Source organism: Xenopus laevis, chromosome 9_10L (assembly GCF_017654675.1).
Source record: "Xenopus laevis strain J_2021 chromosome 9_10L, Xenopus_laevis_v10.1, whole genome shotgun sequence".
NCBI classification, from domain to species: Eukaryota; Metazoa; Chordata; class Amphibia; order Anura; family Pipidae; genus Xenopus; species Xenopus laevis.
In genome coordinates this window covers 99,892,341-99,915,089 of record NC_054387.1, presented here as the reverse complement: position 1 = coordinate 99,915,089, position 22,749 = coordinate 99,892,341, and the positions used below count along the sequence as shown (strand labels likewise).

The 22,749-nt window shown below is 39.0% G+C and overlaps 1 protein-coding gene across 3 annotated transcripts; it reads right to left on the bottom strand.

The window, feature by feature from the left end:
- Positions 1-914: 914 nt before the first annotated feature.
- On the bottom strand, positions 915-21,444 carry naga.L (N-acetylgalactosaminidase, alpha- L homeolog). Of its 3 annotated transcripts, none has more exons than XM_018234292.2 (9): positions 21,354-21,444; positions 16,013-16,050; positions 11,520-11,690; positions 7,001-7,175; positions 6,575-6,752; positions 5,442-5,536; positions 5,150-5,311; positions 3,873-4,070; positions 915-1,846 (listed from the first exon to the last, which is right to left on the bottom strand). In XM_018234292.2, the coding sequence occupies exons 3-9, from the start codon at positions 11,672-11,674 to the stop codon at positions 1,571-1,573; spliced, it is 1,239 nt and encodes a 412-aa protein (XP_018089781.1). In that variant the 5' UTR covers positions 11,675-11,690; positions 16,013-16,050; positions 21,354-21,444; the 3' UTR covers positions 915-1,570.
- Positions 21,445-22,749: the final 1,305 nt, after the last annotated feature.

Below are 22,749 nucleotides of genomic sequence, written 5' to 3'. Positions count from 1 at the left end.
GTGAGTGAGGCTCTAGCGACCAAATCATAAATGAAAACTATAAAAGAGACGTCATGCACCATCTGCTGGCTAAGGCCCTACATCCACCAGCAACCAAGTTGGGCTTTAAGTGCCTGGCACAAAGATGAAAAGAAAGATAATAGGAAGAAAGAATATAATAATTTGCCTTGTGACGCCAGCTCCAGTGGCTCTTTACTTATCACTCCGTGCAGATTCTGTCCAGCAGAAGTCACAGCCACTTCAGTAATCTTCTGAATAAGACCGGCGCTTCAGCAATTTTCAGGAGTTTCAGCGGATGCGCAGTTGTCAGAAAATCGATCCAGCTGCACATGCGCCGCTTCACCGGTCTCATTCGGAAGATTACCGAAGAGAAGAAGATGGCGCCCGTGAACTCCGCTGGACAGAATCTGCATGGAGGGGTAAGTAAAGAGTTAGGGACATTTGCCCGGGGCGGCGGTCTATGCAGGGTGGGGGGGGTAGGGTTTTTTATTTTTTTTATTAAGGGTTTGTTTCTCCTTTAAGTCTACTAGAAAATGATTAACCCGTGGGCTGGTTTTGGCTCCAGTAGGGGCTAATGATATCTCAAATTGGATCATGTAATAAAAGTACTTTTTCCACTATTATAGAGAAAGGGGAAATAAATTTAGAACATCTGGATTATTTGGATAAAGTGGAATCTGTGGGAGAAGGCCTTCCCATAATCCAGAGCTTTCTGGATAACGGAACCAATACCTGTACTGTGGAATGAGGTACAAAATCGTATCCACCTCATTAGGCAGAAACAGCAGCTTTCAGGATAACATTTGGTGTTTATATGGGCCTTCCTGATTGTAATTGTAGCCCATCAGCCTCCACACACACACAATCAAGCCTATGGTGTGGCTGGCTAAAGCAAATAAAAAAAATGGCTTGTATAGGTGTGTCTAATAATCTTTAATATTTGTTATTGAGTATACAAATGTTCCCTGTGTTTGGCTTACTTTTGACAATGTTTCTGACTATTACATGAACAAGAATGAGACCAAATCCAGAATTGGCTTTAATCCAAGTGCTTTTTGCAGACTTCAGGTTTACATTCAAATCTGCTGTATTCAGACTAACTAAATCCATGATTCTTAAGTCATGTGAAGTCAAACAACTTTACAGCTGAAGGCAACATTTTTAATTCCTGGCTGAAGCTTTTTATTTTTACTAACATTTTAACATGCAAGTTAAAGTTCAGCATACAACCTCATTTTTTTGTGTTGAGAATTTGGTATTTGGCTGAATGATTTTTTTCCCTTTAAATTTTGCCAAGAGCTTTAGGAAACTGGTGTAAATCAGTGAGTCAGTAATATACTAACTTAAGTATGAGAAATCACCCATAATAGAGTACAGCTATTCGATAATTTGCTTTGATTGTACGACAGCAGTGGCATGAAAAATACATATAAAAATACTGGGCATATCTAGTTCTGTACACGAAAAAGATATTGTCCAGAATGTCATCTTATACTACTGAATGCAATTTATACACATCCTGTGATAGTTGCACCATCCCTTTACTAAGACAGTTTGAAAGGCAGTGAGATTATGGCATATATGATCTAGATACCGGACTTATGAACAGAAAAATAACACCTGTGGGGTTTACCCTCATATCGATTGGTGTGCCAGATTTAAACATCCCTATGTACTCCTTTTCAAATACATTGTACATTTTATATCCATCAGTACACTGGGTGATGTTGAGCAGGCCAAGGCTGGTAGTGTAAGGTCTGGGTAATCCGTCTGTTCCTTTATTTAGCACGGCCACTGCATACTGTCCGTTTATCAGCTCTCGCTTCCACACCTCCAGACTGCCAACCTGGATTAAAACAAGGGAATAATGCACAATATAAATATATATATGCTATCTAAACCGTAAAAACACTGCAAAAATAAAACTCCAGATTTAATGTGTCGGTGGGTAACAGGAGGAAAAGAAAATAAATATTGCATACATATTAGCTGAGCTGTAAGCTACCAGAGAGCAGAATATTGTTTCACTGTTCATACCAGTGGGACACATTTTGAAACAGATACATTAAGCTGCTTTCAAGTGTCAATTCATTTAAATGAGAAGGAAAGGCTTGGTGCACATGGGGGTGCCACATGTTAGGCACCCCAAGTGATTGTAGTTACTTACCTTACCTGAAACCCCGGGCCAGTGCTCCTATCAGCAGAAAACTGCACCTGCCTGGGGTTATACCAGTGAGCACCACAGAGCGATCCACTTCCGTCCTCTCCTTTCTTCAAAAGTCCCGGGGCAAACGCATGCACATTTGAAAGAAATAGCCAACTTTTTAGTTAAAGTTTGGCTTTTCGCTCAACTGCGCAGCTGCGTGAAGACAGAGGAAAATGGAAGAGGATCAATCCATGGTGCTCACTGGTACAACCCCAGGCCTGTGCAGTTTTCTGCGGATAGGAGCACTGGCCCGGGGTTTCAGGTAAGTCAATACAATCACTTGGGTGTGCCTAACATTTGGCACCCCCAAGTGCACCAAGCCTTTCCTTCTCCTTGCTTTCCTCACAATCTTTCTTATATGCCCAGTCTCCAAGTAGTATTTTCTCACCAGGTATCATGGAGTAACACTAGAACAAAAAACAATATTTCTGGATTCATAAATGGTGACTAGGTTTGAAGTGCCACACGAGTGGAGCAGGTATATGAACAAGCTAGAAAATACCCCTTTTCATGCTTTGAAAACTACATCATATTAAGGATGTGATGGGATAACCTCTATGCAGAACAGTATAGCGAGGTATTTGTACATTTTCCCCACAATTCCTGCATAAATGTGGCTGTGAGCTGTAAGAAAAAAGAGACAGTTGCTTGTACACTTCAATTTGGACACAATCGCGCTGTAAAGTTTTGTTGTTTGGATGTCTGGATTTGTGTTGCTCCACATCAAAATTATATATTTGCCCAATTCTTTAACTGTAAGTTTGCTACCACTGTGTGAACCCTTGGGTTACTGGGGGTGGTTGTTCCAGGGTTCTCTTGCGTCAGATACACTGTTTGCAAGGAGGATCAAAGATGGAAACCGTAGCACTGATCACAACCATTTGAAAATGCAAAGAGTGGCTTTAGACACAAGAACAATGTTGCTTAACATTGTTCCTAACAGCAAACAGCTTTTGTCAAGCAGAGATTTTAAACAAAAAAATCTATACAAAAACAGCAGAAACAAAAAAAAACAATAGGAACTGAAAGAGGTTATGAAATTCATTTAAAAGGGATGCAAGTCCAAACATAAAACTTTGCCTAATGAAAGAAGATGCAATTCTAAGTGACTTTCCAAAACACATTATAAATGTTCAAAGATTTTATGTTAATGGTAAATGCAATTGAGCGCAGTATTTTTTGTAACTGCTGGTTGTGAACCAATGTTAATGTCAGCTATCCTCCAGCTATGACTCCATGTCTCACAATTTCACAGCAGTGCAGTGAATATCAAGACGCAGACAGATTAATAGCAACTACATTTACTTGTAATTTTACAATAACATTTGAATAATTTTAAAGACAGTGACATTTGTAATGAATGTGTTATGAAAAGCCGCTCAGAATTATATAACTTTCATTAGGCACCTTGGACAAAATGTCTGAATATGATCAGCAAATGCCATTAAACTTTTTTGTTCAATGAACATCAATTAGAAAATGAAGGTGAACACCTCCCTAAATACATCCATCTCCACACTGCACAGATGAGAGACGGATCTAACAGTGTGGCATAATCTACAGACTGTTATTTAACACCAAACAATTTCATTTTCTGATGTTTGAAGAACATGCTTCTGTGGAAATATGCTTAACATGAATCATACAAAATGTTAGAAATACGTACTTGTGAGATGAGACTTCCCTGCTTTCCCAAAGCGTCTTGGTTTATATAAATCAGCAAGCGATTTTGTAATAGATCTTTGGCATCTTGCGATATTGTTCTGAGGTCATTAGACATGATAAGAGGTGCTGCCAGAATTGCCCAAATAGCCAATTGTGATTTGGATTGTTCATAGCTTAGGCCAAAGTCCCCAGTTATCAACTGTAAGACAGACCATTAAATACATCACTATTCCATGGTGGTAACCAGAATTAATGGACATGTATATGCCTAACTGAAGTCTCTTAAAATATATGCTTTTATTACCAATGGGCAACACAGAATTTGGCAAATGCATTGATCTATGAAAAGCCATCAGTTATTTATAACATCACGTGTTTGACTTCTTCTCCTCTACAATACCGTGTTTATGACTATGGAACATAGCATACATTTATATCAAACTTCATCATGTTTTAGAGTGAAGGATAGGCCCATCATCTACTCACTCAGTACCACTTTATTGAAAACATGATTTTTGACAGGGTGTATAAATATAATCTAAGCCAGTTGCTATAAAAGAAATGATGCTACAAATAACAATTAAAACATTTAAAGTAAGTTTGTTTCGGACTCTGAGAAATCACTGTGAAATGTGTTACCACTTCATAAAAATGCATAATAATCGTATATAAAAATGTTTATTACACTCATCTATTTAGAAAGCTTGTCTGTTTTGTACACTATTGTAGAAAAAGGCACACGGTAACTTTGCAAAATGATTTGCTGGAACCGTTTACTTTAGCTTATGTAAAGCAAAACAACTCACCATAAAAAAGGGAAAAAATTAAAGTGGATTCAAAGCAGTGCTCTATTAAAAACAAAGTTAGACAGCGCAAACCCAATTTAACAAGAGTGAGGTGCAGCAGTACTTTCCCCAGTAGAGTCACCAAGGGTAAGGAACATTCCAAAGGCGAAGACTGCACACTCAGAAATTGAAAAAAATTATTTATTAAATCAAATAAAATATAAAAAAACATATAGGCCGTTAAGGTCTTCATCAGGGGCAAAATCATACAAAAGAACAAAAAAAGGCAATTTCCGGGGGTTGCAGTCTTCTCCTTTGGAACATTCAAAGCAGTGCTTTAACTGCAACCATTTAATTGTTCCACAATAAAGGGTTAAAAATACTGTTTTGACTCCGCTTCATAATGTTTTTGTTTTTATGCTATTTGGTGGTCTACATAGTGGCACTTCAAGTGTGAGAGCAATCTATTGGAACCAGTAGAGTATGCAATTACCATGTCTGGGTCATTCCATCTTCCAGGGCCTGCGGCTGGCTGTAAGACATCCTGATTTTTAGCGTACCACTCAATTATATCCAGCACACTGTCCCAGGAATCCTGAATGTCACCATAGTTTCGCCACATGTTACAGATGCTGCCCAGCTGAGTGTAGTTTACCTGTTAGAATGCAAACAACATGTAAAGACATACAGGATCAGCGAAATTAGGTTGTCGTGGTCCTTTCCATGGAGATTTTAAAAAAAAAAAAAAGAAATTTGAAATAAAGAAAAAAAACTAAATAACATACCTTTGGAGGAAGCCCACCCTCATAGGCTGGCCAGCTACAGGAATAGAGAATTGGCCTCCCAGTTCCATTTAAAGCTTCACTCATTTTAGGATATCCTGAATCACAAAGCAAAGACCTCAGTGAAATGACCAAATCCCAAAAGTTCTAACTAGAATGAATCGACCTAAAACTCCATTTCACATTTGTAATACAATAAAAAAAGTTGTCTGCTTACTATGCTTCATAATGGTGACAGTAATGCATTCTCTCTTTTTCTTTATTTATTAAGGATCAGGCCAGGTAACTCTGTGACACAGAAACATCTGGAATCTCCCAGTCAAAACTGACATTTTCATCATACATGGACAGTGTCGGACTGGGCCGGCGGGAAACCGGGAAAAAACCCGGTGGCCCCCCGCCGGCCCAGACCCGGTCCTAGATTGGCCCCCCCGTATGGAAAAAAAAGTGGTGCAGTGATGTATGCCCCATTTGCGCATGGTGGGCCTGTCATTCTCGTTGGGCCCCAACTACGCCAGTCCGACCCTGTACATGGATACTACAGATAAAGGAGCCATTATCCAGAAACTCGTTATCCAGAAAGCTCCGGATTATGAGAAGGCCATCTCCCATAGACTCCATTTTAACCAAATAATCAAAATACCCAAATATTAATTTCCTTTTTCTCTGTGATAAAACAGTACCTTGTATCTGATCCTAATGAAAGTAGAATTAATCCTTATTAGAGACAAAACAATCCTTTTGGGTTTGTTAGTGTTAATTATTTTTTTTTTTTTAAGTAGACTTTTGCTATGGTAATCCAAACTACAAAAGAAATAAAAAACTAAAATAAAACAAAAAAACACACATCTTATCCAGAAAACCCAGGTGCCAAGCATTCTAGGTAAAAGGTTTCACACCTGTATAATATAGACAAGGCTGATGCATGTGCAAAACAACCTGCTGGCAACATATACAGGCTCCTTTACTGACCCAGACTGCTTCACTTTTCTGGTGTTCAACAAGGAAGCACAACAAACTACAGGAAGCATGAGGGGAATTCCACTAGGCTGATGTATACTATATCAGCTGTTTAGTTCACTTTTAACCTGAAATGTATGTTTGCAAAATCAAAAAAAAAAACCCCAAAAGCAGACCTAAAGCCTTTTCAGTGGAATTTGAATAGCATCCATCAAATTTCAACATGTCAACTTCCCAGGATGCAAAAGTTTCAGCATCAATCTTGATGGTGTCCAGGGTTGTTCCGGGGTACCCGCCACATGTGTAGGTACCCATGTCACTGTATATTCCCAGTTTCAACCCTTTAGCATGAACCTAAAATAATGAAAAATAAAAAAGGGCAAATGTAATAATGGTGTACCATTGATGGAACCTGTGATGGGATGAGAATACAACCTATACTAGACAGGCATTTGTTTTGCTTTTATGTTAGAGGTGACTATAGTTTGCCTCAAGTATGAGTTGTTTTCAAATGAATTGTAGCTTCCTTTGTCCGCTAAATGAGAATATACTGAAGACTAGAGAGATAATATAAAAGGGATACACCAGTATATGCCACTTACATAATCAGCTAGGGCTTTCATTCCACTTGGAAACCTTTCAAGATCAGGCTGAAGTCTTCCATTAGAATCCCTTTGTTTCTGAGACCAGCAGTCATCAATGGAGACATAAGTATAACCAACATCTCGCCAGCCACTGTCAGCCATCTTGTCAGCCATGCTTTTGATTAAATTCTCACTAAAAGTAAATAATTACTGTAGGGGATACATATTTAAAAATCCCTAATAATCACCAAAGAAAGACTCTGGGAATAATGTAAAACATTGTCCTTTTGGGAAAAAAAGACCACCCTGGCATGGAAGGTGCTTCCTAGACTATGCTGCTGGGACTACATTCTACTTAATAAATGTATTAATTGCCAATATGTTTGTATTTTTACAGTACACAGTTTGGACCTGGGAAATGCTGCATATCTTCCTCCTCATTTTCATTGCCGACTCATGTGATTGTAGAAATTGGAAATTTCTGTAAACTACCAACTTCATCAACAACAACTAACTCATATACATTCTCCCATTGATCATGTTTGCATCTTTAATGAGCAAGGAAAGTCAAATTCATTGGGGGTTGCCAGTTTGTTAGCCAATTAAATTGCGTACTCGGTGCCAGTCTACTATGTTTTGTTTTTTCAATTTTCTCCCTGAATTACTTGCAAACAGAAACCAGTTATCCAGAAATGCTCAAATTATGGAAAAGCTATCTCCTTCAGACCCATTTAATCCAAATTTTTAAAAATGATTTTCTTTTTCTCTGTGGCAATAAAACAGTACCTTGTACTTGATCCAAACTAAGATATAATTTATCTTGATCACAAGCAAAACCAGCCTATTGGGTTTAATATTTGCATATTTTCTAGTAGACTTAAAGGAGAAGGAAAAGCAGTTTTACTTGGGGTTCCAACAGTGATTGTATCTACTTACCCGACACCCCAGAAAACTATACCGGTCCAGGGTTCTACCAGTGAGCACCATAGAGCGATCATCTTCCTGCTTCTTCTTTCTTCAAATTTCCTGGGGCAGATGTATGCACAATAGAAGAAATAGGGGTTTCTTTAGTTAAAGTTCGGTTTTTCGCTCTACTGCGTATGCGCAGCCGCGAGAAGAAAGAAGAAGCAGGAAGATCGCTCTGTCGCGCTCGCTGGAAGAACCCTGGGCTAATGCAGTTTTCTGCTGATAGGAGCACAGGCCCGGGTTTCAGGTAAGTAAATACAATCACTTGGGGGTGCCTAACTTTTGGCACCCCAAGTATAACGTGCCTTTCCTTCTACTTTAAGGTATGAAACCCCAGGTCCCAAGTATTCTGGATAACAGGTCCCATATCTGTACTAGGAATGCACAGGTACAAGGGAATTCTGGGAAAGTGAAAAAAAAACATGGTGACGAGGAGATGGAAAATACCCCAGGCTGGTATGTTTTTCCACCACTGGTCAAGGGTAAAAAAAAAAAGGCATTTTATTCATAGGATGTGCAAACTGGCACTACCCCAGTGATTTAGATTTTTCTTGTACTTTAACTTTTTCATGTGGGGTTAAAATTTATTCATTTCAGATTATGGATGATCTAAAATAGTTCACTGTATAGTCACATACACAACAGTGGTTTAGTACAGAATTAGACAAAGACTAATATTCTGACACTAACGCTTTACTATTTTATCTATAGTATAAATTCTCTTCCACATATTCCTTTTACGGTAACTATCATAGGCAGGGCCGCCATTAGAAATCACGGGGCCCCGTACAACAAAATTTTTGGGGCCCCCTGGGCCCCGCCCACACTGACGACCAAGCTCCACCCCATATCCCGCCCACTCCACATCGCAGTTAAAAGATCACACAGACATCAGCGCTAAAAAAGTAACCCCCCCCACACAAGTTGTAAAAAGCTATTGATGGTCAGGGCCCCCTTATAAAAAATTGGGGCCCCAAAAAAAAAAAAATGTAAAAAAAACTAAAAAATAAACAAACATTGGTGGCAGGGGCCCCCTTATAAGTTAAAAACAAATTGGGGCCCCAAAAAAAAATTGGAAAAAAAATTTTTTTTGAATAAAAAAAAAAAACTGGTGGTAGGGGCCCCCTTACAAGTTAAAAACAAATTGGGGCCCCAAAAAAAAATTTGAAAAAAAAAAAAAAAATTTTGAAAAAAAACAAAACATTGGCGGCAGGGGCCCCCTTATAAGTTAAAAACAAATTGGGGCCCCAAAAAAAAAAATTTTTTTTGAAAAAAAAACTGGTGGCAGGGGCCACCTTACAAGTTAAAAAAATTTGGGGCCACCAAAAAGAAAATGTATTTATTTTTTTTTTAAAAAAAAACAATGGTGGCAAGGGGCCCCTTATGAGTTAAAAAAAAATTGGGGCCCCAAAAAAAAAGTTTTAAAAAAAAAGATTGGTGGCAGGGGCCTATAGAATATTAAAATAATACATTGGTGGCCAGGGGATTAAAAAAAAAAAAAAACACAAACTGGTGTTCAGTAGAATTGAACTCATGGCTTCAGTACTTCAACTTCGCCTCCTTTCGTGACTTCGGGTCTTTTCACCGCTTCAGGACTTCGGCTTCGGCTATTTTCGTGACTTCGGGTCTTTGCGCTGCTTCAGGACTTCGGCTTCGGCAATTTTCGTGACTTCGGGTCTTTTCGGCGCTTCGCGACTTCGGCTTTTTCCGTGACTTCGGGTCTTTTCGGCGCATCGGCTTCGGCTTTTCGGCACTTCCGCATTCGGCACGCAAGAGGCAAGACGTACAGCTCGGGCGCTCGTAAGGGGGGCCCGGATCTTCAAAAAAATGCAGCGCTGCCGGGCCCCCCTTCATGCCCGGGCCCGGTACGCTTGTCCCCCCTGTCCCCCCCTGATGGCGGCCCTGATCATAGGTGCCTTTATTTGTGGTGGTGAGCTCTTGTTAATGGGGTGGTTCACCTTTACTGTAAGTTAACTTTTAATATGTTATAGAATGGTCAATTCTAAGCAACTTTTCAATTGGCCTTCATTTTTTTTTTTTTTGACTCCTGATCCATCTAAAAACTAATGCTCTGTAAGGCTACAAATGTATTGTTATTGCTAATTTTTATTATCCATCTTTCTATTCAGGTCTCTCCTATTCATATTCTAGTCTCTTATTCAAATCAATGCATGGTTGCTAGGGTAATTTGGAGCCTCGTTACCAGATTGTTGAATTGTAAAATGGAGAGCTGCAGAATAAAAAGCAAAATAACTCAAAAACCATAAATAATTGACAATATCACTATTTTCATCATACTAAAAGTTAACTCAAAGGTGAACAACCCCCTTTAACTCAGGGAACTCTTGGCCTATGCTGGTTACTGCGACACTTGCATTCTATTGCTAAATATAAATTCAGGTGCACATTGGGGATCGATGGAGCCCACATTCACCACAGCAATTTAAGATGAATAAAATACAAATATTCCAATCTCAGATACAGGGATATGCATCTTTTTAAATAAATAGGTTGAATAGTTTAAATTCAGCTCAATTAAAGAGGAAGTGGAACCTTTTTTTAATGCAGACAGCAGTATTCTAAAGCCACAGGTCTTTGTTCTTCTTAAAGTTCTTTTTCTACAGGTTCCCATTTCATGATTTAAAATAAAAAAAAAACCTGTTAAAAGGGGTCGTTCACCTTTAAATTAACTTTTGGTAAGATTTAGAAAGCGATATTCTGAGACAATTTACAATTGTTTTTCATTTTTAAGATTTGTGGATTTTGTATTATTCAGCTTTTTATTCAGCAGCTCTCCAGTTTGCAATTCCAGCTGGGTCAAATTACTCTAGCAACCATGTAGTGATTTGAGTAAGAAACTGGAATATGAATAGGAGAGGCCTGAATAGAAAGATGAATAGTAAAAAGTAGCAACAACAATACATGTTTAGCCTTACAAAGCATTTGTTTTTTAGATGGGTTCAGCGACGCCATTTGAAAGCTGGAAAGAGTCAGAAAAAGTAAGCAAATTTTTTTTTTAATTTAAAAAAACTTTAAAAAAAATGAATGAAGACCATTTGAAAAGTTTCTTAAAATTGGCCAATCTATAACATGCTGAAAGTTAACTTAAAGGTAAACTATCTCTTTAATGAGTTACTAGTGTTCCAACGATTCTAGTAACCACATAGTTTTTTTCCAGTTGGAGATACATAGGGGAGGGCCAACACAAAAATCAAAAGAAAATAAACAATAATAAGAACAATACATTTATTATTATAGCCTCACAATTTATATGCTTTATGGAAGGGCTCACTGGCCCTTGTAGCCACAACAAAGTGTTATACTTCAAGTAATAAAAGATTAAGGAAAAAAAATCCAACACCAAAAAGAGGATATAAAGTTCATTTGATTACTTCTAAATATGTTAAAAGTCCACCTTGTGTCATAAATTGAATACCGATAGATGGGCACACTAAAAACAGCGAGAACTGCCCTCAGAGATAAAGACAAGTCTCTCTCACTGACAAGGAAGTTGTTTCTGTAGTAATGCACGTAATGTGTACTGGTTATAGACTTTTGTAGAAGAGCTTACCTAATGCAATTATCTGGATCACTTTTGCAGTCTATGTTACATCTATACCTCTGCCATGTCATCCAGCCCATTGGTGGAGTTCTTACTAAGCCATTGTCCAAACACCAGCAAAGGGCCATCAGGGTCAACAGGATACATAGGGATGTGAAATGCATTTTGTTCAAGAATAACCTAAAAGTGGAATTAAAAAGATTGTTATCAGCTATATGTATGTCATAAATATTGCAGTTATTTACTCAAGTACTCTGCCAAGCTAATCTTCATATTACTTCTGTATTAGGAAAGTTTGAAGGGCTCACATGTCTAAACCACAAATTAGACAACTACCAGAGAAACTCAGCACTGTCAAAGAAGAGCTTCCCTTTCTGACACACTAACTATAAAATACCAAACTAAAGGCTTAAGAACCATGTTTTTTTTTCTTTATTTGGAGGCATAGAACTGCTGTATTGCTTTCAACAAGCAGTAGCCTATAATTTAAATTGTTGAGCCTCTTGTCTTTTGAGGCCCTTCTATTACGCCAGGGCAAGAATAAAGTACACTTCCAGCATTGATAAACTCAAGAGATATGTGGTGTTTATAGAAATGGCCTGTAGATGTCACTGTGCCCAGACTTATACTATGCATACTTCCTGGTAGCTTTAAAGTGAAAGTTACTGTTGTGTAATGGCTGCATGAGTCTCTGGTAATAAAGCACTGTTATACTCTACTCATCCTCGGCTACCCAAAACATAACAAACGGCAACGAGGATGGGATCCCTTTGCTGCATTAAACCTACAATTAGTTGTCATTACTACAGCACCAGTGCCTGCCACACAGCCAGTGTCTAAAATTTCACCACAAAGCAGCACTTCACTGGGCTGTGCAAAGAACTTTGTACACAAAGTTAAGGTGAGACCAGATGTAAAACCAGTACCATTTCCTGATTCAGCATGGGAAAAACTTGCTATTGATATTGTTGGTCCTTTTACAGATGCTCCTATAGACTGCAGATTTGCTATAAGCTTGATAGACTATTACAGTAAATGGCCTGAAATTGCATTTGTTTCTCATATAACATCAGCTACAGTAATAACATTACTGTCTACAGTCTTCAGCAGAGAAGGTAATCCAGATTCCAGATTCACACTAAGTTACATGTTGCAGACATCAAACTTCCACAAAATACTGTGCCTACAAAATCATCTACTGCTGATGTTGTTAAATGTCAACAAGCCAAATGCAAGGCTTATACTGACAGAAAACGTGGTGCAAGAGAAGTACACTTTCAGCCTGGATCTTTAGCAGAGCCGGGCCAACCCAGCCAGGCACCCTAGGCAACCTGGCCGGACACGGCGCCGGCTGAGTGCATGCTGGAGTGTGCATGCGCGAAACTACGCTCAGGTGCGCATGCGCAGAAGCGCAATTACCTAGAGACTATCAGCGCCAGTCGGGGAGAGACGGGACCAGACAATGGGGTAGGCGACAGAGCAGGTACGTGCCTGGCGCCCCCCAGCTTTGCGCCCCCTAGGCACGTGCCTACTCTGCCTACCCCTAGTTCTGGCCCTGATCTACCTGGACAAACTAAATTTACTACATCACTTGAAGTGAGACGCCAGCGAGGACCATACACATATGAACTGTCTGATATGGTATGCAAGTCGTCTTGCTCCTGTTAGATATGACTTTGGAGAAGCTCCATTTGATGAAGGACATTTTCCTACTCCTGATGTCAACTGTAATAGGCCTGAAGAAAGTGAACCTATAAGGTGTACTGAGAGATTCAGAAAACTACCTGCATGGACCAAGGACTATGTCATGTGAAGAATGTATATAATTGCTTTAAGATGCATTGTTGTTGTACATTACATTTGCCCAAATGCTTTCCTACTATAGGGGGAATATGTGGTGTTTATATAAATGGCCTGTAGATGTCACTGTGCCCAGACTTATACTGTGCATACTTCCTGGTAGCTTAAAAGTGAAAGTTACTGTTGTGTAATGGCTGCATGAGTCTCTGCTAATACAGCACTGTTATACTCTACTCATTCTCGGATATCCAAAACATAACAAGGTCCTCTGCACTCAACCCATTATCAATATATTAAGGACATTGAAACATTTTGTGCCTAAGGCTACTAAAAATGCCTTCCCCATTAAACAACACAAGCATTGTTTGTCCATATATTGCAATATATTAAAGCTGACCAACTATACAAAGTCATCCCCGATATGGCAAGTCCTGCATTCAGCCTGATTCATTAAGAATTCAATTGCTTCATTATACATTTTACAAAGGGACTAAGTTTTACCTGCAACTTACTCACTGCTTTCAAAGTAAAATTCCCAGACTTGGTTGCCCTTTTATTAGCCACCTGTGGGATCACCTGACTATAGCTGGAAGGGGGGAGCTACAACAGGGAGCTGGTCACCTCCAGCAGTGATGTTTGAATAAGGTAACCCCTGTTTAATCATCATTTCAAAGGAGAGAATCACATTTTGAATATAGTTCAAAGGGGAAGATCAACTTTTCATCAAATCACTTAGGGGCAAATTTACTAAAGTGGCTAACACTAGCGAAAATTCGCCAGCGTGACATAATTTTGCCACTTTGCCCATTTACTAGCGGGTGCTGGTGTAAATTCGCTAGCGAAGTAGACCTACTCTAGCGCTACATCGCACCCTTATGCCAGGTCAAGTTGCACTCTGGCGAAGGGACGTAACTACGCTAATTCACTAAGTTGCGGATTTTCGTGAATGTTACCTCTTGCGCCAGACTTTACTTCACCGCCTCAGACCAGGCAAAGTGCAATAGAGTAGATAAGGATTGCTCCAAAAAAAGTAGAATTTTTTTAAGTCCCAAAAAAACGCTGGGGTCTTACTTTTTATAGGGTGATAGGCTGAAAAAGATTTAATTTGTTTTTTAGGGTACCCTCCTTCCCCCCTACATTTGATAACATATGGCACCTAAACTATACTGTGGGCACATGTGTAGGGCAATAGAACACATTTATTAAGGCTCCCTGGCCTTGTGTAGTGTAATGTGTTTGCAGCGGCATATACGGCCATTGTACTTTAACTGCACACTGTATTCAAACTTGCCATCGCTAGCGTAACTTCGAACCGCTGATCATAATATCGCTAGCACAACTTCGCAAACGATCGTTAACTTGTACGCAAGTTCGGATCTTCGTGAATTTCTGCAGCCCTGGCGAATCTATGCCTGGCAAAGTGCAACAAAGCCAACGCTGGTGCAACTTCAGAGGTAGGTAAATGTGCCCCTTAGTGTGTGAAAACTATACATTTGTAAGTGGGTTTTTTTATATTTAAATAATTTTATTTAATCAAGATTTGTATTCAGTGCTGCTAGGATCTGGAGAAGCTTAGGTTCATTCACTTACCCAAATGACTATCATTTTACACAGTGTGGCTGATTTATTTAACTTATGTTAACTTTATTACTCTGAATATACCAAACGGGAAACTTCTGCCTGCTGGCTTCCCCTTTATGTACTTGTAAAGAAAAACAAACCACTATGCTGATAAAAAGCTCTGATATATAAATATATACTGAAGATTGGCCTGGCTCTATGTACTTGTGCAGTACAAATATTAATTTATAATCAGTCAGCCCTCCAGCAGTTGTACTGTATTTGTTATAAAGTATTAGTGTTGCCAAATATTCAGAACAGGTATAAAATATACAGACTTGGGTTTAATGGCTTAATAAATATTTATGCAACACAAAACATGAATGAAAACAAGCCAATGTGGTGGTAAACCCCTTAAAGAAGTTGTTCACCTATGAGTTAACTCTTAGTAGGATGTAGAGAGTGATATTCTATTATTTCTATTATCTGTGGTTTTTGAGTTATTTAGCTTTTTATTCAGTGGCTCTCCCAGTTTGAAATTACAGCAGTCTGGTTGCTAGGGTCCAAATTACCCTAGCAACCATGCATTGATTTGAATAAGAGACTGGAACATGCATATGAGAGGCCTGAATAGAAAGAGGAGTAATACAAAGTAGCAGTATCAATACATGTGTAGCATTACAGAGCATTTGATTTTAAGATGAGGTCAGTGACCCCCATTTTAAAGCTGGAAAGAGTCAAAACAAGATGGAATATAATTCAAAAATCACAAAAAAAGAAAAATGAAGGCCAGCTGAAAAGTTGCTTAGAATATGCAATAGGCAAATAATTAAAAAATTATAAATAAATAATGAAGATTAATTGAAATGTTGATTGTAGCTTGCCACTCTATAACACACTAAAATGTAATTTAAAGTAGGGGACACCTACATAAATGCACCTTGCATGAATTGATTCCTATCCCAATAAAAAAAAAAGTGTCCCGGTAAAAGTGCTTCATGCAGTAGCTAATTAGTATGGAATGGGCTTTATGCTCACTGGGGAAGAACATTGATCATAAAATAGTGATAAATACAAAGGGTAAGTTTGAATACATAAGTTTAAAGCTAAAATCCAATGTCAGGAATAGATAAATACTATACCATATGATGAGTGTCTGGCTAGAACTTGTTCAGATTATCTGTAAGAAAATAAAGCATAACCATTAATTAGAAAAAATAATCAAAGGTCTAGTAACACAAAAAAACTAAAGTGGTTTAATATGCATTTAAATATAATGTAGTAATACACAACAATAGTCAAAAATTGCTTCAGAAACCCCAAGGCTACATGCAGAAACTGGAAACTCGCTGCTTCAACCCCCTACTGTCCCAAGTTAAGCTAGTTTGAATTTAATGGTTTTAAGAAATGATGGGTCAAAAATGATTTATGGATATCCAACTGTGCCTATAAATGAAAACTTTTATAATACAAAGTAAGACTGCTACTGTCCAGAACTTTTTTTAAAGGAAAACTATACCCCCAAAATCAATACTTAAGCAACAGTTTATATCAAATTAAGTGGCATATGAATGAATCACCTTGAATCACCATTTCATGATGGTCTGTGTGCTGCCTCAGAGATCACCTGACCAGAAATACTACAGTTCTAACTGTAACAGGAAGAAGTGTTGAAGCAAAAGACAGAACTCTGTTAATTGGCTCATGTGACCTAACATTTATGGTTTATTTAGTGTGTTTGTGTGCACAGTGAATCATACGATCCCAGGGGGTGGCCCTTGTTGGATTACCCAATGGCACATACTACTAAAAAAGTATAATATTATGAAAATGGTTTATTTACATGAAGCAGGGTTTTACATGAGCTGTTTTATGCAATATCTTTTTATAGAGAACTACATTGTTTGGGGGGTATAGTTTTCCTTTAGTATATTGACTGAGGAGGAGGCTATGAAAAAGTGGAAGAAGAAGCAAAATTAAAGGGTTTGTATATGGAACTTGTTTTTGTCCAGTCTATGTGTACCAAAATACAACAGCAGAATATGTTTGTAATCTATAAATACATATAAATAACAATAATAATGAATGAATGATTGAATGAAGAATTAGAAACACATTGTGGTCCACAGCTGGTCAATAGAATTATCCATGCTGAGAAATCCTGTATAGAACTATAAAATAACTAAAGAATGTATAGGCAAGGCATCTATTATCCGAAAACCCATTATCCAGATTGTTCACCTTTAAATTAACTCTAAGTATGATGTAGAGCATGAAATTCTTGAATTTGCAACTTAGATTTTTTTTTTTTATTTGTGTTTTCAGTGTTTTCCCCAAGTTATTTAGCAGCTCTCCAGTTTGCAATTTCAGCACTCTGGGTGCTAGGGTCCAAATTACCCTAGCAACCATACACTGATTTGAACAAGAGACTGCAATATGAATAGGAGAGGGCCTGAAAAGGAAGACTAGTATTAAACGTAACAATATCAATACTTTTGTAGCCTTATAGAGCATTTCTTTTTACATGGGGTCAGTGACCCCCATTTGAAAGCTGGAAAGTGTCAGAACAAGATGGAAAATAATTTTACAAAATCACAAAAAAGAAAAAATTAAGAGTTGCTTAGAACATGTAATTCAATAACATACCAAAAAAGTTAACTCAAAGGTGAACCACTCCTTTAAGGAAGTATTCCTGTCTAACAGATCTCTTTGTGCCTATATTAATCAGGTTGTAGGACAGTCATCAGGCTCTTTTAGGGCAGGTGACTGTCAGTAACAAATAGGGAGTTGTCTCTTTCGTTTAGCTAAGGAACCTGCCACATAAGCCAATCAAGTCACATGACAGTCACAAGCTAAACTTTGTAAAAAAAACAAAAAAACCCAAATTGGGAAGATCCACATATGACCAGCAGGGAAATAGCCAAGCTCAGAGATTGATTACGCTGTTTAGACACAGTTATACAACCCAAGAAATATCAAAGTATCTAAAAAGCTTCTGATGATTTACAAAATAATATATACATAAATGAATGCATATCTATTCATATACACATAGGCACAAAAGGATTCCTGATTATGAGAATTCAAGAACAGAGGTCATTCAATAAAAAATATATATATATTTTTTATTAAAAACATATTTATACACAGAGCTGCATTTATAATAAATCTGCATAATAATAAATACAAGCCACTATTTACTGTGGACTTGGCAATTGGCTTTTTCTCAGACTGGCTTTTTCTCCACCTGCAGTACTACCCAGGCACGGAAACTACATTCTTGTGACATTACTCTAAGAACAGTGGTTTAGAAGACAATAGTAGGTGTTAAATGTAGACAGAGAACTGGATTTACTACTGTCTTTTTTCAAAAGGGAAGGGGTTAGTAGATCTGTGCTATACAGGATGTGTTTAGGGTTGTCCAGTATTTGTGTATCCTGCCCAGGGAGCATGTACTAGTTACTGTATATCCCTGGTGATATTTCCACACATCACAGTTCTATATTTAGCTTTATGCTAGAAGCCTATGTTCAATAATGTCACAGTTATATGTTCCATTCTATACATTTATATGCAGCCTGTATCTACTGTGATGCAGTCCGATGCGTGGTTTTGAACAACCTGTATGTAACAAGGCCACAATACTAATTTGGACAGGTAGCCTGTATGTAATTTCACAGCTATATACCCAGCTGTCCTATTGAACTTTTCTGTATTGTTTGCATTTGTACAACCAATTAAAAACATCTGGGGTTTAGTAAGATTTCATATGATATAATACAGTACTGAAGATTTGCTTTAACCCTTGCACAACTGAACTAAGATAGTTAAGCAACACAATTTCAGGCTGGTCTAAAAAAGACAAATGCTGTTCTGTTGCTCATTTACTTTCATTTACAAATTAGTTTACACAAGAGAAGGGTGCAGTAGGGTTAGAAAATGACTATGTTTTTCTTGTTTGAAATAAGCATAACTAATAATGGCAGACCTCACCCTGGTCGTGTGGCAAAAATAAATTCTGCTTTGCCTGCCTAGGGTAGCCACCTGGCTAGTATTTCACTGGCCCAGCAGGTAAAATGACACCTGGTGCCAATAGGATTAAAGTGCGCCTATCATAGGAGAACTGTATTGCCCCCGCAATTGTTTTCCCCTACCACAATGCAGGCTCTGTTGGTGGGGGAAACAATTTTTGAATGGCAGGTGCTCTTAATAGCGTAACAAACAGGTATAAAAAGGTGAATATTTTTTCCAGAAAATGTGGCAACCTATTGCATGCAATGAAATCCAAGGCAATTTATGTGGGACCTGAAACCCATAGTTAATGACTCCTACAGCTGATGTTTAGACCTTTTGCTATGATATTTTATAACTGATGATAAAGAGCAGAAAATACAGGAATGTATTATAAGCAGCAGAAATCTGTCTGCAGGCATTATTTCAACAAAGTTAGGGCTCTTACACTGTGGTTTTTCCTGCACTCCCCCTGCGTTGCGCTTTCTTTCGTTCAGCCGCAGGGCAGCACAAGAGTAGACGCACTCAATTATTGTGAAGGGGGCTGTACTCACACAGATGCATGTATGCGCCAAACGCAGGTGAAATGCAACATGCTGTGTCACACCTGCGTTTGCCGCTTACATGCGTCTGTGCGACTACAGCTCCTTTCACAATAATTGAGTGCGTCTACTCCTGCTCTCCCCTGCGGCTGAACAGAAGAAAGCGCAGTGCAGGGGAGGAAAAAACAGCCGTGTGTAAGGGCCCTTATGAAAATGTAAGTAGCTCTGTAAATGAGGCAGGTGCGGCTGCCCAGTAATCTTTGGTGCATCTAACACCCACAGCGAGGCAGAGAGCAGAGAAAAACAAAGCCATTGTACAACACAAACAGAAAGTACAATTACCTGTGAATAAATCTGCGGTCAGTGGCACAAAACAGGCAGGAGAAACACAGATCAGTCTCTGTTCCAATAAACTGCACTTTAGCAGCCACAAACTCCAGGTTATACTGAAGCTTCATAAAAATCAGGAAGTACAGACTAATACACACAGATCACAAGACCAGACCGGCTACTTGACAAATCCCATTGGCTCAGTTAATATTTTCTGTAGATGTTGTTACTAGTGCCCTCTAGTGCCCTCTAAAGGAGATTCTATATAGTAATTCTGAATACTAAATTATATTCTGTGCACGAGCTTGGGTAGTGAAGACCTGACTCTCACAGATTTAGAGCGGTTTAGTTTACCTTGAGACTTGAGAGTGCATCACCTGGCCAAAAAAGTTGTATGGTCTTTGTATTTTCTGTTGCAGGTTAAAGGGGTTTTGACATTATTTGTAAATATAATTGCAGCTGAAGCAGTTTTCTTCATTTTTGCAATTTCATCCTCTGACTTGCAAATGAAATATTGAATCACAGAAGTCAGCTCCCCTTCAGCCAAGACTCCAATTCCCACAATGCCTCACATGTTGTGATCAGCAAGCCTGCAAAGAACTGAGGTGTGCAAGTCATTATGGGACATGGGAGTCTAGGCTGGTTTTGAGATGATTTTTGATTTGAACATTGTTTCTATAGTCAGATAAACAAAAGAATATAGCAAAAATTGCAATTAAATATAACTTTAAAATAATTAAAACAGGTGTTAACTGTTCCATGTAAACAACTCAAACCAGATGGCCAAAAATGTTGGGAGTTGCAGTAAATGTTTACTATAGTACCAGTTAGTGAGTAAATGTTTACTATAGTGAGAATTGCTATTAGTCTGAGGACTAGTTTTACCTTTGCAGGTCAAAGAAGCACAACTGAAAGCTGGAACACAAAGCATCAAATGTTCCTGCTAGAAAAATCTAAAATGTATTGTCTTGGGTTCCAGTCTTTAAGGGTTTTAATGATCTTTAAAGAGTGCAGAGATGATATTAATGAACTGGAGAGAGTGCAGAAATGTGCAACTAAACTGGTAAAAGGGACAAAAGATTTAAATTATGAGGGTAGACTGTCAAGGTTGGGGTTGTTCTCTGGAATAAATAAGCTAGCAAGAGGACATGATTACTCTTTACAAGTAAATTATAGACGAATATTAACAATTAATTCTAACCATCATTTAATACAAGCATGTGTGATTGATGCCATCAAATTCTGCAATGTCACCTTTGTTCTGCTTGGGGGCACTTGTCAGCAGAAAGAAGATTGTGCCCACTCTTATTAGTAATACGGACACAATCCTAGCAAGGTTGGATTCCCCACTAGGCGCCCTAGACACTTGCCTAGGGCTTACCTAGTTTTGGGGGCCCAGTGCCCCTGGCTGAACTGCAAAAAATCTGGTGCACACTGTGATCATGGATGCCATCACATCACTCGTAACCCACTTAGCTGCTGCTGGCTTCCCTTTCCTTTGTTCGGACACAAACATGATAAAGGAGAGGGGCAGGCTAAATTAAAACACAGACATGGTCAACTCATTGGGTAAAGTGCACAAATATAGAATCTCCTTAACCTCTGACTGCTCCTCTGGTGCGGCCTGTAGCCTTCCATACAGAGTCACATTTATAATTATTAGGAGAATTTGCACCTGGGCTGTAACCCACAGCAACCGAGCACTGTTTAGATTTTTTTCAGCCAGCTGCAGGTTGAACACTGAAAGCAAACATCTGATTGGCTGCCATGGATTACTGCCTCGGTGCAAATTTGCCCAATGTTTATAAATGACCCCCACACCCAAGGCTACAACTGAGTTGAGCAAAATGGTGGGGGCCCCAAGTAGGGTTGCCAACTTTTCTGGAGAAAAATACCGGCCTTCCTACATAATTATCTTTTTTCCCTATTATAACAGTGAGATCAACCATCATTTTTACTCTGCCTAGGGCCCCATGTAGTCTGAATCTTTGGTATTTTCATAGCAACAAGAATCTCTTTTATTGAGACTCTTTTTTGTATATTGGCTGTGCCCACCCCCCAAGGGGCCAAAGTGGCAGCAGGCTAATTCTATTGGCCTCTAGATGAAAGGGCCAGCCCGCAATATAGTATGGGACCCCATAACTTCTTACTAGCACACGCCACATGTTTTAAAAATGTTGCCCATTTTTTTCTCCTAAGGCCTTAGTTTGCATAAATACTCCTTTATGTTTTGGTGAATTTAAAAAACAGGCTCTGATGGTTGCAGGCAGGGTCGGACTGGGGGGCCCGGGGCCCACCGGGACTGCTGGTCCAGGGCCCCCCGCCCCCTACTGCGCCGCACCGAATTCGGCCGCTGGAACGCCGCCATGCGCATGCGCGATCGGCGCTTCTCTTGCGCATGCGCGAGCGGCGATGCGCATCGGCGAAAACTTTTTTTTCCCGAAAATTTCTATATGTACGGGGGTCTGGCCGGCGGGGGCCCACGAGGTTCGGGGCCCACCGGGTTTTTTCCTGGTGTCCCGCCGGGCCAGTCCGACACTGGTTGCAGGTACTATTGGAAACCTGGGGAAAAAGTATTTTTTTGAAGGGGTTGTTCGACTTTCAGTTAACCTTTATTATGTTATAGAACGGCCAAATTTAAGCAACTTTTCAATTGGTCTTCATTATTTATTTTTTTATAGTTTATAGTTATTTGCCTTTTTCTTCTTACTCTTTGTAACTTTCAAATATGGTTGCCACCCTTTTCTGAAAGGTTTTACCGGCCGGTGGGGGGCGGGAACAAAAGGGGCAGTATGTGATGCAAAGGGGGTGGGGCCATACATTGTGATGCAAAAAGGGGTGGAGCCACATTGTGAGATGGCCAGAAGGCCAAAAAAAAGTAAGTTCTGAGTGAATTGGGGGCGGGGCAAAGGGCTTTTTTAAATTGTATTACAAATTTACCGGCAACTACATTGCCAGTAAATTTATAATACTGGCCCCAGCCTTGGCAGGTGTTT